At 53.3% G+C, this 14,773-nt stretch overlaps 4 protein-coding genes across 4 annotated transcripts; 2 read left to right on the top strand and 2 right to left on the bottom strand.

Annotated features, from left to right (window-relative positions):
- Positions 1-1,617: 1,617 nt before the first annotated feature.
- Positions 1,618-2,169, top strand: JN550_010220 (uncharacterized protein; the record flags this gene model as incomplete). Its single annotated transcript, XM_049308450.1, has 2 exons — positions 1,618-2,022; positions 2,086-2,169. 2 exons carry the CDS (start codon positions 1,618-1,620, stop codon positions 2,167-2,169), a joined length of 489 nt encoding a protein of 162 aa, XP_049167794.1.
- Positions 2,170-3,950: 1,781 nt separating this feature from the next.
- Positions 3,951-5,244, bottom strand: JN550_010219 (uncharacterized protein; the record flags this gene model as incomplete). Its single annotated transcript, XM_049308449.1, has 5 exons — positions 3,951-4,516; positions 4,578-4,716; positions 4,767-4,866; positions 4,915-5,042; positions 5,101-5,244. 5 exons carry the CDS (start codon positions 5,242-5,244, stop codon positions 3,951-3,953), a joined length of 1,077 nt encoding a protein of 358 aa, XP_049167793.1.
- Positions 5,245-6,279: 1,035 nt separating this feature from the next.
- JN550_010218 (uncharacterized protein) lies at positions 6,280-9,721 on the bottom strand (the record flags this gene model as incomplete). Its single annotated transcript, XM_049308448.1, has 3 exons — positions 6,280-7,957; positions 8,023-9,344; positions 9,428-9,721. 3 exons carry the CDS (start codon positions 9,719-9,721, stop codon positions 6,280-6,282), a joined length of 3,294 nt encoding a protein of 1,097 aa, XP_049167792.1.
- Positions 9,722-11,632: 1,911 nt separating this feature from the next.
- JN550_010217 (uncharacterized protein) lies at positions 11,633-12,280 on the top strand (the record flags this gene model as incomplete). Its single annotated transcript, XM_049308447.1, has 3 exons — positions 11,633-11,722; positions 11,941-12,158; positions 12,226-12,280. The coding sequence occupies 3 exons, from the start codon at positions 11,633-11,635 to the stop codon at positions 12,278-12,280; spliced, it is 363 nt and encodes a 120-aa protein (XP_049167791.1).
- Between the last annotated feature and the right edge of the window lie 2,493 nt (positions 12,281-14,773).

The raw sequence follows: 14,773 nt of genomic DNA, 5'->3' as shown, positions 1-14,773 counted from the left end.
GGCTCTGCCAAGGCGTGCTGATCAGTCGCTGAATCGGCCGCCAGATACCCGGTGTTTCCCTCGGCCGTTGGGGATCTTTGCCTTATTCATCGGCCTCGTCAGCCTTTCTCAATGGACGAAAACGGCCATTGAGGATTAAATGCTTGGTCTACATAGCATGTATCTAGCTAGGTACAGGTAGCGAGGTATACTGTGCTCCCTCAACGAAAACCCATCCTGACATTTGCAAAAAGTGAGGGCTTTACTTTCCCGCCAGCCCAGCTGTCGCGAGTCAGCAACCCAACCGTTCCGGGCCATCAGTCAGTGATTCCACTGAACCTTTATCCGACTGAGTCGTCATCACTGAACAGCCCGCGTCGCCCGAAAAATAAAAATAAAAAATCTCTGCGCCCCGGGAGCACGTTCTAGCACTGACGGTGGAGCTCCTGCTGGAGCCGTCCAAGACACGCCATCCCTGAGGATCCAGCCGGGCCAGCCAGAGGGGCGAAATACTCGGTCGCATCGTCGACAGCGCGACCACGATCTGATTACAAGGTACACTGTAGTCTGCTGTACTCCATACTAAGCCCCGGTATCCATTTGCGCAGGACATATATGCCACCCGGAGGCCCATGACGCTCGGTTTCCCCAGATTACCCACTCTGTATTCCCGTAAATCTAGACCTCGTCAGCTCTTCGTGTCCTTTCCAGTATTACCACGTCTAGACCTCCTCACAAGATCTTGGACTCTGTTCTGGCTACTTCGCGGCTTTCAGCCTCACTGGGTTTATTGAAGCCACTAGCCAAATTCTACAGAAACTCTCGAGCTTTTCAGCCCTCGGCCTGCGTTGACTCACCCAGCCCCGTCCCGACCCTCCAACTCTACGTGTCTACTCTGCTCGAGAGTCCGCATTCGGTGAATGAAAGCCGGACTGGGCCAGGTGCTCAAGCTCAACACCCCCATCTCCATCACAAATAGTCACCAGCCTTCTGCTCCTGACACCCCGAAAAGGGCGGGCGCTATCCCACGCTTAGCTGAAACATCTACTCATCCACCACCCACCCGACCACCCCCCCTACCACGAGGCCGTGTTGGCTTGGGGTACAGCTTGTACAGCTCGTACAGCTAGCTTAAACCTGTATCGCATCAGGAGTTCCCTGTTCCGGAAATCCCCGCATTCGTCCATCGCCCGCCAGCCCCCGATATTGCGTTTCCATCCCATTAATTAAGCTCGTGTCCACGTTTCCCGACCCGCGAGCAGGCTCGTCCGCGTCCTGTATATATCTTTTCCACGATCCGGCATAGATCCCCGCGATCTGCCCAACGCAGCCGCATAGCCTCGACGACAACCTTGGAAAGCCTCACCCGAACTTGGTCCTACGCAGCAGCGTAAACAAGGCAGCCGGGTGCAGCCTAGTCTCACAACACTTCCACACTTGACCGGCACACGACGCCCTGGGTCTCAGAGAGCCTAGCTAGGGCGAAATATTAAAAACCGTCCCATCTGCCTGCCTTTCGTCGGGACCGGCCAGCCGCGTACCACTTACACGACACGACCACCGCGTCCCTGTCAACACCACACACCCACGGCCACCACGCGTCCGACACTGCACATCCGGGTCTCCTTGGCAAACCCTATGTCGCAACCCCGAGCGTCTGCATTCGAAGACAGCAACAACAGAAAACCCCGAAGCCTGACCTCCTCGTCGGCGAGTCTGCATTTGCGCCCCAAGTCGCACTCGTCCCCGTCGCCGCACATCAGCGTATCCACGAAACGTCCCAGCGGACACACTCACACGTCGTCCAAGTCGCTGAATCCTTCGCCTCTCAAGATGGTTACCTCCACAACGAACGCGCATCATCACAACGATGCATATTACTACGCGCCTGCAGACACAGAGCTGCAAGGCTATGGCTGGATGGCCGCGACCGTGATTGAGGATGACGACCTCATGTTCGGTGGCAAGAGCTTGAGTGCATGGTATGAGGAAGACCGGCAGAAGGTCAACATGCCCGATGAGGAGAGACGTGGCCGCCAACGGGTAGGTGCATCGATATCCTTTGGTTCCCCCCCCCGGCAGCCACTGACTAACACGCGTTCCAAGGTGCGGCAACAACATCATCACTCGTACTCGCACCACACCAAGTCCAAAACGTCGACGAGCAGCGGGGAGCAGAAGAAACACTAAGGCTGCGCACACACACGCCCGCAGGGCGGCGAATGGGGCTGCTCAGCAGCGAACCCCTTGATTTCGAGATACCCCAATGTTTCATCGTTTCAGCGGTCTTTGGGCTTGACGTTCACTGTCGGTTACCACGACCAACTGCATCGCATCATTCACGGCATTAGAACGGGCGCTGCCTTGATAGCTGGCCAAGCGCCACCAGGCAGGCGCACAAGGAGAGTGAGGTCTTGACACCGACCTCGCTCGTCCACTCAGCATTTTTAGACATAAATTCCGCATTTGGGCACTTGGGATCAGGTTTCTACTTTATTTTATTTTTGGATTGGATGGCATCGTTAGACATGCATGGATCCTCGGGATATACCTTGCCATTTTCAGCGTCGGGTCTGTTTTGCTTTGCTTTCCTTTACGGCGTTCCCCCATGCCACCGGCTCGCGTGGGCTATTTTCACGACATTATATGACAGACTGATACGGGAAATTCTGTATTTTTTGGGATATCTAGGTAGACCTTCCACGTCTTCGCCGGGCACACGATGCCTTCGGCGCTCGGGGTGCTCCACGCCTGGCCAGGGTTTTCGCCCGAGCTCATGGCTACGAGTCCCCGAGATAGCATTCTGAATGCTAACAGACCTACTGCTTACACTTGTAATCCACCGTTCGCTTTTACCGTATTTCGCATGTGAAAATCTGAGGAAATCCGAATAGCTTATGTGAGATGCTGCATGCGGAAGCTCCGCGTAAAGCCTAGCAACATACAGTCAGCCCTGTGCCATGCGCATGGCACTTTGGGTCGCCTGTAAGAGCTAAATTCATTATTGCAACATACCTGTTGGTTTCTGGTCAAAATTCGGCCCGGCCGACAAGATTGATTTGCTCTAATTATACGATCTCATGGACGATAATATGACGGGCCCTGAGGAACCAACGGGCTCGGTTGATTGGCGTATTCTCCCGCTGTATTAGCTTGGTCGGGTTGTCCCGTCAAGAGTCATGGTGTACCAGCCGGCTCAACAAGCCCCGAACAGCAGCAAATCGCAGGAACGTATCGAGGTTCCTTTGTTGGCATCCCATGATGTGGCAGACTGAGGTATTTTGTATTTCCTGCCGAGGATCAGTGCTCTGCTCCAGCCGGAACCACTTGTGACGGCTTCAACATGGCTTCTTAGCTGTACACGACCACCCATTAATTTTGAGACTCAGGGACGAAGCCAGCAAACATCGCGTCAGACGTCGGGACAACCTGGTTTTCTGAAGGAAATGGGATACCTCCCAGTAAGGAGTCCAAGGCGCTAAGTAGTACCTAACATACATTCCCGGAATGGAGTCTGTAACATTTCACAGCCGACCTGAAAGGAAGGTCACGGATGTGGGGTAGACTCGGGGTATCGTAACCGGCCCGATCCTCGGTGTCCCATGCCTCCGGAGTGTCATTTTATCTCCACGAATGAGATGAAGGGCATGCTTGAGCGAGGACATTGGAAACAGGTGTGGAGAACTGTACTTGGCTGGCACGCTGTCACTTACCTCGTGGGATGCATTGCTGGACTTCAATGGTACTCCCATACCTTGGCCGGCAGAGGGGGTCGGTCCAGTGTATCAATGGATTCGGAGGAGACGGAGCGTGTCGTGACACATAAAAGAATGACAGCGAGCCCCTGAGGTCGTTCGACTTGAGGAATTGTATAAAACCAAGGGGCTTCGTTGCGTTTAATAATTGAAAATTTGTCACTAATGAGACACCATCGGAGTTCATCAGGACCACTTTACGCTCCTCTGTCTTGATTATGCCTCTTCCAGTTTCCGATCACTCCGGCTCACCTCGATATTCATCTCGACCTTGATCCCATCATTCGGCGCGTCAACAATCCGTTCTTGGCTTCCTGTATGAACAAATGTGTTGCCACCATTATCGAACCGGCTCTGGCCGCCCTTACGTGACCAACTACCATCAGGAAGGGGGATACTTCCATGAGGAACTCCTGTTGGCCTGCTCTCTTTAATGCTGCTAATGATACCAAAACAGCTCCCTATCCAGCCCTTAATGAGTGGGAATATGACTGGGAGGTTCGTGGTCATGACCGCGACGAAGGTCTCACGGACTGCCCATGCCGATCCGTCAATCGCTCCAGTCTGGTCGTTGGCAAGAATCAAGACGCATCGGAGAACGCCAGCCAGCATAACGAACACAGCACCTGAGAAGAGTAGGATCAAGCCCAATTTGCGCATTGGCTTGATGTTGGCCGACCACAGGAGTGGCAAAGGAATGGTGAGAAGGTACAAATCGGTAGCGACGTTGAGAAGAAGAGTTACAAAGATGTTGATGCGAGACAGTGCAGGTTGACAGTTCACTAACAGCTTATTAGTTTACAAATTATGGCCCCGCGGAAGGGTAAAGAGAGGGTAACTCACGGCCAGGGTCGGGGTAAACCTGCCAGTTCTTGTATATTGGCGTACAACTGAATATTATAGCCAGTGTGACGCTGAGCCAAGTTACGAGTAAAAGACCAAATCCTATCTGAATTCGAATCTTGTAGCTGCCGAGACGGCTCTTTGGCACATTAGTAGTCAACACCAGGAATTATAGGAAGGGAAACCTACGGTAAGGCGCAGGAAGAGTGAGCACATGGCGGCTTTCAGCGACCAGAGCACCAAGGCGTACATGACCCAGCCGGCCATTTGGGTTTTCGACCCATCCACCCTGTTTGGCTATCAAAAATCAATCCATAGGCTGCCGCAACCAACGCACCTTTTCATGTATTCTTCTCCGTTCGGATCCAGCGTTGCTCGGTGGTCCTCCGTCATGCCACTATTCGCAAAGCCGTCGTACCATGCGTTGACCTGGTATGCGAGCGTCGACTCGGCGATGAATGCTGCCTGTTCGTCGATTTAGTAATCGAAAGTTTTAGATAAACTGGAGACTTGGGATACGCACCATGCCTAGTATTACTAGGAAATCGTCAGCCTCCAGTCTTCGCAGTCCTACAGCTTGGATGCGAACGAACATGCGCAGTATGACGACGAGAATACTCAGGCCTAGGAGCGTAAAGAGCTCAACGACACGATCCATGTTCGCCATGGTGGAATGTCAGTCAGTCAGTCAGTCAGTATCAAGCTGATACGGTTGCTAGGGTTACCCCGGATGGCCACTCCTCACGACATGACGGCTATGTATAGCTGCATGTAGCACTGCTCAGACACAGCAGTTGAAATTGGCTTGGAACTATGTACATATATTTTTGCACCTTAAATAGTATATCTAATACGGCTCATCAAAAGGGGAAGTGCGAGCGGGCCGCTCCTCCTGCCTGCTCGATGGCTTTTCAGGTACAAGTAGGCAACAAGAAGTAAGTATATAACCAACTGTTAGCGCTGAACTCTATTCGTGACGAATTCGCCGGCCTCTTGATAGATACTTCCTAACAGATCATAGCATCCAATGAAACGACACGCGCGGATCCGCAATACTAGGAAGCCGGAGTTGCCTGCCGGAATGCTGGCGAGTTGCGGATCCGGGGCGCGGGCCGTGTTCAAATGTGGGGACCTTTTCGACAACTTCGGAGCCGGCCCACGGGATCAGGGGGAAACATGAGGTCTGCGTTTGGGCGTTAATTTCATTCTTGACACTTGGTTCGTTCAGCTGCACAAACCGATCTTGCGGAAACAACTAACGCCGCTCCAGGGCACCCAAAAAGGGAACGTCGTCGTGCGTTTTAATGGGTATCCCAAGGCTTGGAGATGTCCTGATCGACGTCCATAGGGCAGTCAATGTGCGTCCGGCCCCACGAAGATCTACGCGGATGAGCCCTGGACCCTGTTAAGTTCCTTAGATGCGAACTGTCGAGACTTCCGTTTGTCGCTCGGTCCGACCTATACCGTTTGCAGTTGAATACGACTACAAGAAGGGTAGTAGACGGCCTCCGTGTCATCCAGCGAAAGTCCACCCGGCCTAGATTGTATAATTCTTCCAAGTTCTGATTTTTCTGCGTTTCCCCAAGGGGTTTGGCAAGACAAGCTTAGCCCGTTGTCGGATAGCATCCCGCGGAATAAAATCCAGGCCCCGATCGTGGAGCTGATTGCCCCCAAGGCGCTGCGGTGGGTCTTCGGTGGTAATTCAGGTGATGAGAATCGAAGGGTATGGATTGTTCGAGCCGACGCTCAACCAGAATTGTGTTTTCAAGAGGGTTTGAATACAATCAGAACATGCTCCCGGGGACTGCAAAACCATCGTCAGGCATCCCAGTGATGTTGCAAGATTTGCTGCTGCAAGCCGTGCGGACCAATTCCCGTGCGACCTTACTATGCCAATTTCATTGCTGAGCAGGTTCTCCTTGCACAGTAGCATTTCGTCCCAGGTCGAGATAGACTTGAGCTGCTCACCTAGAATGCCACTCAGGCGTTCGCCAAGCGGTCCTGGTTCCCGCTTTTCACTGCAGGTACACCCGACTAGTCGGACCAAGAGCCCACTTTCGATACCCTGAAGAACATCCAGATCAGCGATCCACCGCGGACCATCGAACACGGACACGATTCCTTCGCGGATGACTATGTCTGCATCAATAGCGCCCTGGCCGATGGCAATGGGGAACTTCAGTTCCGAGAAGCGGAGGTGAAGTGATGTTTGCTCGAACTTGTCCACGAGCTGTCTGCTGAACGTGTCAGCCCGCACAAATCTGTTTTTGCTAGAGTCCAAGTTAAGAATTAGAGGGGAAGGCGGCGGTACTATCAGTACGATTCCAGCTTGGCCGACACTGCCCAGAAAGCGACGAATGCCCTCAAAGCTGGCATTTCCGGATCGGTCGTGATGATAGGGATCTTGGAGAAGATACTCTGCGGCATAGATGGTGTTGGCGGTTGCTAGTGCAACAACCCAGTCCAGTTGATCTGGGTGGAGGTTATGCACTCCAGACTCTGCCATCACGAGGCAAGCAAACTTCCTTGACCGATTGAACTCCCTGTGGGAACTCTGGGATGGCCAGGCATGAGGATACGTCTTGGCCAGATCGGCAGCCCAGTATGCCATTCCGATGGGCTTCTTCGTTATACTGATGGACAGTGTTGCCTCCGTCCAAGACGAGTAGAGCTCTCGTATGGCAGCGATCGCCTTGAGAGAAGTGAAGAATACGCTAGCTTCCGTACCACTCCCGTTGAGAGATGATGAGAAGTCAGCGACCCCAACTGAACGGGTGTTGGTGAGAAACTTTCGCAGTAGGTTCTGGTTAACGGTTCCAGACCGTAGCCTATTTGTAAGTCTTTCTAGACTTATCGTCCCCGGGATCCCACCCGAGAAGCTCTTTTTGATAAATAGACCGACATTATCACCAACCTGCCAAGGGAAGAATGCGACGCCTTCCTCTGCTGCATTCGCCTTGTACGGGTCATTGCTGCGAGACTCGTTTGGTTCGAAATACTTGGTGAATGCAAGTGGAGGATCACGCCATTTGAATTCCTGGGTCAGAGCATAGGCTTCATCTATGTCCAGGGTGGCCTTATTTGACAGCCATAGACAATCTTCCTTAGGATTTCCAGAGCCCGTCCGACATGGTCTGAGATTTTCGCACCTTGCTGTCCTGTCGAGAACCGGATAGAGCTTGCTTTCCGCAGGGTAGAACTCGGCGTAGAAGGCAGACTGACAACCGATAGGGAGGTACACCAGAGACCATTGATACTGCAAGGGCATTTCGAACCGCAGTAATCGCCATGACCAGAATACTTGCATGAGCACCCACTGCTGGTATCGATAGACATGAAGTCCAGGCCGCCAATCACACGGGAGGTCTCGGCAAAGATGTCTGCGTTCTTCCGGCAAACATACTTTTGCACGGCCGGGTCTCTCGTTCGGTCGATATGAACCCACCGGACAAACCGTTTTGCAGCTATTGTGGTTCCGTCGAGAGAACGTTTGGTACTGGGTCGTGGCACTTCACGTGCCGAGACAAGCTCCCAGGTGCCTTCGAAGGCGGTAGCCTCGGAATGACCAGCTGTCTCGCTCATGGCGGGAGGGCGACTTACAATAACACAGTCATTCTCGTGAAAGCCACAATCCTCAACTAACTCTCGAAATATGCGAATACATGCCTCGAGGTCGTGTTGGCTCCTGGTTATCAGATCGGAAATCTTGAAGAGCTCACTCGGGCTTGTTAATCCAAACATTGGCGTTGACCCGCGCAGCTCGTCTCCTAGGAAGTTCCGTCCTCGCCGTCGTCCATACTCGACGAGGTATATCGCGTTTGACCGATCCTCTTCTTCGCAATACAGTAAACTTCTGGCACCCTGGAGCAATGGACCGAACCACCCCAAGTCGGCATCGTAGGACCCTTCCAACTCATCATCAAAACCCAATGCCTCACCCAGGGCCACAAAACAGTCCGCAGTCTCCATGATGTTGGCCATTGATGGGATCGTCCAGTTGGAAATAACACAGCCCAAACTTACCAGGTATAGCTCTGGGATAGTTAACCGATCACTGTCAACTCCCAAAGACTTGTGCACGGTCACCGGATTCCCGTAGAAGCGTAAGTGCGACAACGAGACTGACCAGCTGACACCGGTCTCATCTTGTTCTTTGGTCTCCAGGCCCAGGGTAATGGTCCCTCCATTCGCGAATATGGGGTCGTGGAACTCGATAGAGCGAATAGGGGCGAAGACTTGGAGGTTCGGGTAGAGGTGCCAGCAGCGCATAGCCAAGAAGACGGCCCCATTTGTGATGTTCTGAGGAACTCCGTTTATTGCATTCTGGATCGTCTTCATGGCTATCACCCAGCTACCTGTGATGCTCATGTATGTGGTACCTGAGCTGTTGATGGAGGGAATATTCTTGATGACCAACTTGAGCTGTGTATCCTCTTTCCGCTTCACCTGGTTTGCCGCCTCGAGCCATGCTCTGGCACTGGCGTCCCAGTTCGCCAGGTCGTCTCGCATGATCTGCAGCCCCTGCTCGACAGCATACATTGCCGCCATTCCCGAGAGCTGGGCGGTATCGGAAGTCTCCTGGAGCTCTTTGATGCGGCTCTCCACGAGTTGCACCCAAATTGCCGTGGCCTCTGCACTCGAGAACATGCGGGCTAGCATGCATGCGAGCAAGTGAAGGGCAATTCCACCCTTGCTCGACGAAGCAGCTGCATAGATGGAGGTGCCATCTACCCCAACATGCGATGCAAAGGGTCCATAGTCTGCTGACTGCCGATAGCGTCAGTGTCACGCCCCGGCGCACAGTAGAACTGAGTGTGGGAACATCTTCTTGCTGCAGTGATGAGACGAACCCTTAGAGCAAATTTGGGCGAGGTCGCGATTTCGGATACGCGCTGCCCGTAGGCCTCTGAGAGAACATCTATGTCTGGAATGATCTGCTCAAAGAGAGCGCCCAGTCTTCTTGCTGTTCTGTGCTGCTTCCCATGCTCGGCGTTCTCGCGGCGGGCCTTTGTTAAAGCCTTTTCCAGCCCCTTAAACTGTTTGGGGACCTCTACCTTGACCAGGGCAAAATCAATGTTGACGTTGGCCAAGGCCAGCGTATTCTCATTCTTGGCAGAGAAAAAGGAGGCGCTGAATTCGTTCATGATTGTATTGTGACGGCTGCTGCCGAGATCCGATCAGTATCGAAGGCCAACATCTACAAGGACGAGAGGAGGCGCAGAGCAACTTTGGCGCTTTTATGACTGGTATGACCGGGAGCGTGGCCATTCTTGCAGAATGCGCAGTTCGGCGTGCTCAGCCTGGTATCTCGAGCAATCACTAAGGAGCACGTGTTCATGCAGGACGGCCGCATAGGCAAGCAGGCTCCCTTTGGGCTACAAAACCGGAACAGAACAGCCAACGCGAGAGGCTGGCGGCGGAGCTACTCGAAACACGGCATGCTACATGCCTTCTTGGCGTGAGAATGGCGCCGGCAGAAATCGCAAGAGGAACGAAGCTGGGCACAAAGATTGAGCCTGTATGATAAGGAAGCTTCTGTGGTTGCTGGGGGAAGCGTGTACCCTTCCTCTTATCAGCTTTGGTGAGATGGGATCCTATAGAACAGACTCGTAGGCGATGGAACGAAGGCTACGGATCTAACACTGTTGGGGAGTTGACTTTGAAAGCCCGACACGACGTCGAGATGTTCCAGTAGAGAGTCGTTTGGAAGGCAGGATGTACGCCAGATACGTAGGCTGATATTGGCAGTGAGTGATATTGCTCTGATTGGCCGAAGGTGTTGGACGCTTCAGCGTTGGCCGGCGAATGGGACCCTAGGCTGGGAGACGCGTGGGCCATTTCATTAACCTTCGTATCGTACTGAGTGAGTTAGTTAACTAATAACTGTCGCAGTCCAGCACAGCAACTGCCTCGGGGTGACGATGACGAAAGAGGTAACGGTAACGGTAACGGTAACGGTAACGGTAACAGGAGCGACGATAACGGGTGACCCCAAGATGGGGTCCATGTCGTAGCACAGCAGCTGAATCAGTGAACGAGAGAAACCACGAAAGAATCATGAATGGAGTGCGTTGGGGTGGCCGGTGAGTCGCTGACAGCTGCCGCCCACCAGAGTGCCAGAGAGGTCCTTTGTTCATCAAGGTCCATCCAAAGCGTGAAAGTATGAAAGCGTGACACCGTGACGGCGTGACTGAAGTCAGGTCTCTCTTGGCGAGTGACCGACCCCTTGACCCAGACCCTCCACACAAAGCAACGGGGGGGGGAAGCACTAGACTGAATGCGGCAGCGAGGGCGATCACGTTATCCAGTCATTTGCCAGGCATTTGGCTCGCCCCGCCTTTTCCCTTTGTGCCTCACGGTCTCCTTGTCTTGTTCCTGCCTGTAACTAACTCGCCAGAACGCCCAGGTCCAGGTAGCGACCAGATGCCTCGGGACGCCTCCACTGTGACTGCCCTTCACTCAACTGGAACCCACACCGGAGACACCCTGGCCAAGCCTGCGTTAGGCACCTGAGAGCTGAGAGGTCACTCACTGTCCAACCTCCTGTCCAGCCTGTCCAGCCTGTCCAGCGCCTTCACCAGGCAACCTTGACCCCACGTCAGTCCCCCGTCCCCCGTCCCCCGTCCCCGTCCCCCAAGCTTCAGCACGGGTAAGTCATCAGCTCCAGCACCAGCTGGCCTTCCTCCCCCCTCCACCCCCCCCAAGCCCCTCCGCCCTCCGCCACTGAACGCCGCCGAAACAAGCAGGCATTCAACCAGGTCGGTCGATCGGCCAGTCAGTCAGTCAGTCAGTCAGTCACTCATACAAACCACCATCCAACCATCCATCCTCCTTTGACCTCTCTTCCACTCCTCCCACTTCCATTCATTCGTCTTTCCTTCCACACCCACACACACCCATCCTACATCACCCGCGGCGCATCGCGAACAGCATCAAACACAAGCTATCGTCGCTGACGGGGAACAAGAAACTCCATCGTCGGCCATCTGCACCCTTATCAGTCCATCGCACCTATCCGTCCATCCGCCAGCCAACGTCATCCGCCCATCGCCAAGATGCGCTCCAAGTTCAAGGACGAGCACCCCTTCGAGAAGCGCAAGGCTGAGGCCGAGCGTATCCGCCAGAAGTACGCCGACCGCATCCCCGTAAGTCTTTCTCTTTTTCCTGTTTCGCATCGTCGCGACGACTGCTGCCGAGCGAAGGCCTTCAACTCCATCCTCACCTCACCGCTGCCTGCCTGGTTATCGCTTATCGGGGCCATCCCCGCCATTCCGCCATCGCAGCCTCCGGATCCCCCCCAAGCAACTGGCGACGACGACGGCGACGGCGACAGCATGTGCTAACCGGTGCTCTCTCTCTATAGGTCATCTGCGAAAAGGTCGAGAAGTCCGATATCGCTACTATCGACAAGAAGAAGTACCTCGTCCCCGCAGACCTCACCGTCGGCCAGTTCGTCTACGTGATCCGCAAGCGCATCAAGCTGTCCCCCGAGAAGGCCATCTTCATCTTCGTCGATGAGGTCCTGCCGCCGACCGCCGCTCTCATGAGCAGCATCTACGAGGAGCACAAGGACGAGGATGGGTAAGCTCCTCTCGCATGTCCCCCTCCCGCTCCGTCCGAGTCGGCTGACACTCTTTGACTCCCACAGCTTCCTCTACATCACCTACTCCGGTGAGAACACCTTTGGCGGCGAGTCTGCCTAAAGGGCCGTCCTTCCGGTTCCCCGCACTTCTCGTCTTCATACCCTCTCGGCGTTTTACGGTTCGGCTTCTGGACGATTCGATGCTCACTTTGATGATGACAAATCCGCGATGAATTGCGCTTTTATGGATACGACACATGGGCAGGTTGGCAGGAATGGTCAGCAAACACATGGACGACGTGGGACGCTCCCCGCTCGGTTCACGCATGCACGCACACGCAGCAAGCTGCCGTCTTCCGACACTTATCTGGTTCTCTTCATGTTGTCGCCTTTGCGCGCCAGGGCTTTTAGAGAGACATGGGCTTCTGCTTTGTAGCCGTGCTTGTCAGATCGTCAATCCATATCATTGTGGCTTCGAGCCCACCAAATACTGCTGCTCTGCTGTGCCGTGATCTGCTGTGATGTTCTGGCGTTGCAAACCTGCGGCTGATCCAAGACGCTAGATGTGGTCGTCTTGTGTCGTGTTTCCTCGCCCCAAAGGCTATAACCGTGAACCTTCCGAAGCATCGGAGTATCCATATCTCAAGTTGGCAGAAATATCCCATAGATTTCATGGTCAGCTGGCAGACGGGCTGATCTATCATGCCTCATACGCTTCCACAATGGCGTCATTACTTGTACATGGCCACTCGTTCATATCACAACAGACCCTGGCGATGCACATGTTATATAGGTTCTAACATCTCACTAAGCAAAGTACCGAGAATATCGGGTAACAAACTGCCTTTGAAGCTCTAATTAACACCATGGTAGTTGGGCACGACTGGCAAACGCGCAACTCTCTGCTCATCACGAATAGTAACGACGAGGTCCGTACATATACCCTGCTCGCGCCTTGATTGCAGTCCTTGTCATCATTCAGAGCAAGAAGACGTTCCAGGAACTTTGCCCTGATCAGGTCATCCATTGACATGATGGATTTGGACTCTGATCCTCGCCTAGCCTTGGTGACTCCATAGCGCCAGCTGTGGGATTCCGGTCTGCCCACTGCCTGTTGATTCGGCAGAGGTTGCGCACCAGCCTAGTCAAGTAAAAGCCACCTGAAAACGGCCATGGCATGTCGAGAAGCAAGAGAGGCTGGTTTGACTATGTCTCTGACAGAGTTGCGTTTGTATACCAAACGATCTAACACGCCGACCTAATAAGTGGCAGGTACATGGCTCGGCCTGCATTGCCGACCCCGGTAGAGCATATAGGCCTCGGAAGGTGAACAGGTTTGCATAGCTTGCCCTCAGTTTTTTCTCTCTACTGCTCCCTTCGTTTTTATTCATGATCCTCGGTACTACGACTGCCGCTGCACTTGATGGCCTTCTCCGTGGCGCAGGATATCTACGTAAAGGACGACAACCCCATGCACGAATTTCCCCCGGGGGAGGGTGGGAGGGAGTGGTCACCTAGATTCAAATATAGCCATTTCTCGCAAACGGGCATTAAATATCATTGATTACGATGATGGTTCGCTCGTTCGTCCTTGACCCGGCGGATCAAGTACGCGTCTCACCGGCTTCACCTGTACGTCGCTACCATGCAGCCAAACAATTCATCAGATGCAGGCTCCGGGGTCCTGTCGATGGAGCCTGGTTATTATACGCACAGCAACATAGGGAGGCGCGAATAATGATCACCTATGGCATTCTTTTCTTGCACGTACACTCCAATACTAAGGACGTTACCATGATGCACAGGCTGTTGATTCGGTTCAAAGATAAAGTAGTCGGGGGCTCGTAAAGTTCTTCAAGGCATAGGAGTTGGGGATGCGACCTCGTACCTCCAAAGCCGTTGAGATGTAACATCGGAAGAGGATACTGGCCTGACCAGAACCAGGCTCGGGCCAGTCATTTAGGCGTGATGAGAGGGTAAAATCAACCTCGCTTGTTGGAACATTGCTACCTCCACGCATCTGAGAGAGATATTTAAGGCATCTAAGATACAACCCAGGCTTAACTCCTTGAGTGTAGCCCTACAATTGCAATTCAGCCAATGTAATTGCCCTCGCCGCTATCGACGCATGACGCACAGTTTGTACATTTCAACTTTTCAGCAGGGAATTGGAAAGTTAATAAATGGCATCCTCCTTGCGCAATGCGCCAGTAAGATTAAATGAATGCCATGGGAATATAGGAGATGGGCTTCAATTCCCGTAATAATCGTGGGGTATGTAGATAGTCAAAGACTTGGCCACAAGGATTGAGGTCAATAGGTGCCCCACCCCTGTGAACTCAAATCAGGCCAGGTGAGACGGACAGGCCTATAGATGTACTGCAAGCCACAGTCTTATAAGATCACCCAGCCACATGAGCGCGACAACGCCACCCAGCTCTCTATACCTTACTAAGCCCTACATGGCATATCATTGAATAAAAGTCTACTCAAACGATAACAGGGGGGTTACTGCCAGGTGCGTTTTAATATCGCCAGTTTGATAAGGACAGATATGATAGTCAGAAGACACGTAATAAGACCAGTAGAAACTGTGTTACTATACACCTTGTGA

Source organism: Neoarthrinium moseri (genome assembly GCF_022829205.1).
Source record: "Neoarthrinium moseri strain CBS 164.80 chromosome Unknown scaffold51_Wmoseri_CBS_16480, whole genome shotgun sequence".
Lineage (NCBI taxonomy): Eukaryota > Fungi > Ascomycota > Sordariomycetes > Amphisphaeriales > Apiosporaceae > Neoarthrinium > Neoarthrinium moseri.
Note: the sequence above shows the minus strand (reverse complement) of the source record. Positions and strands in the feature narration are given on the sequence as shown.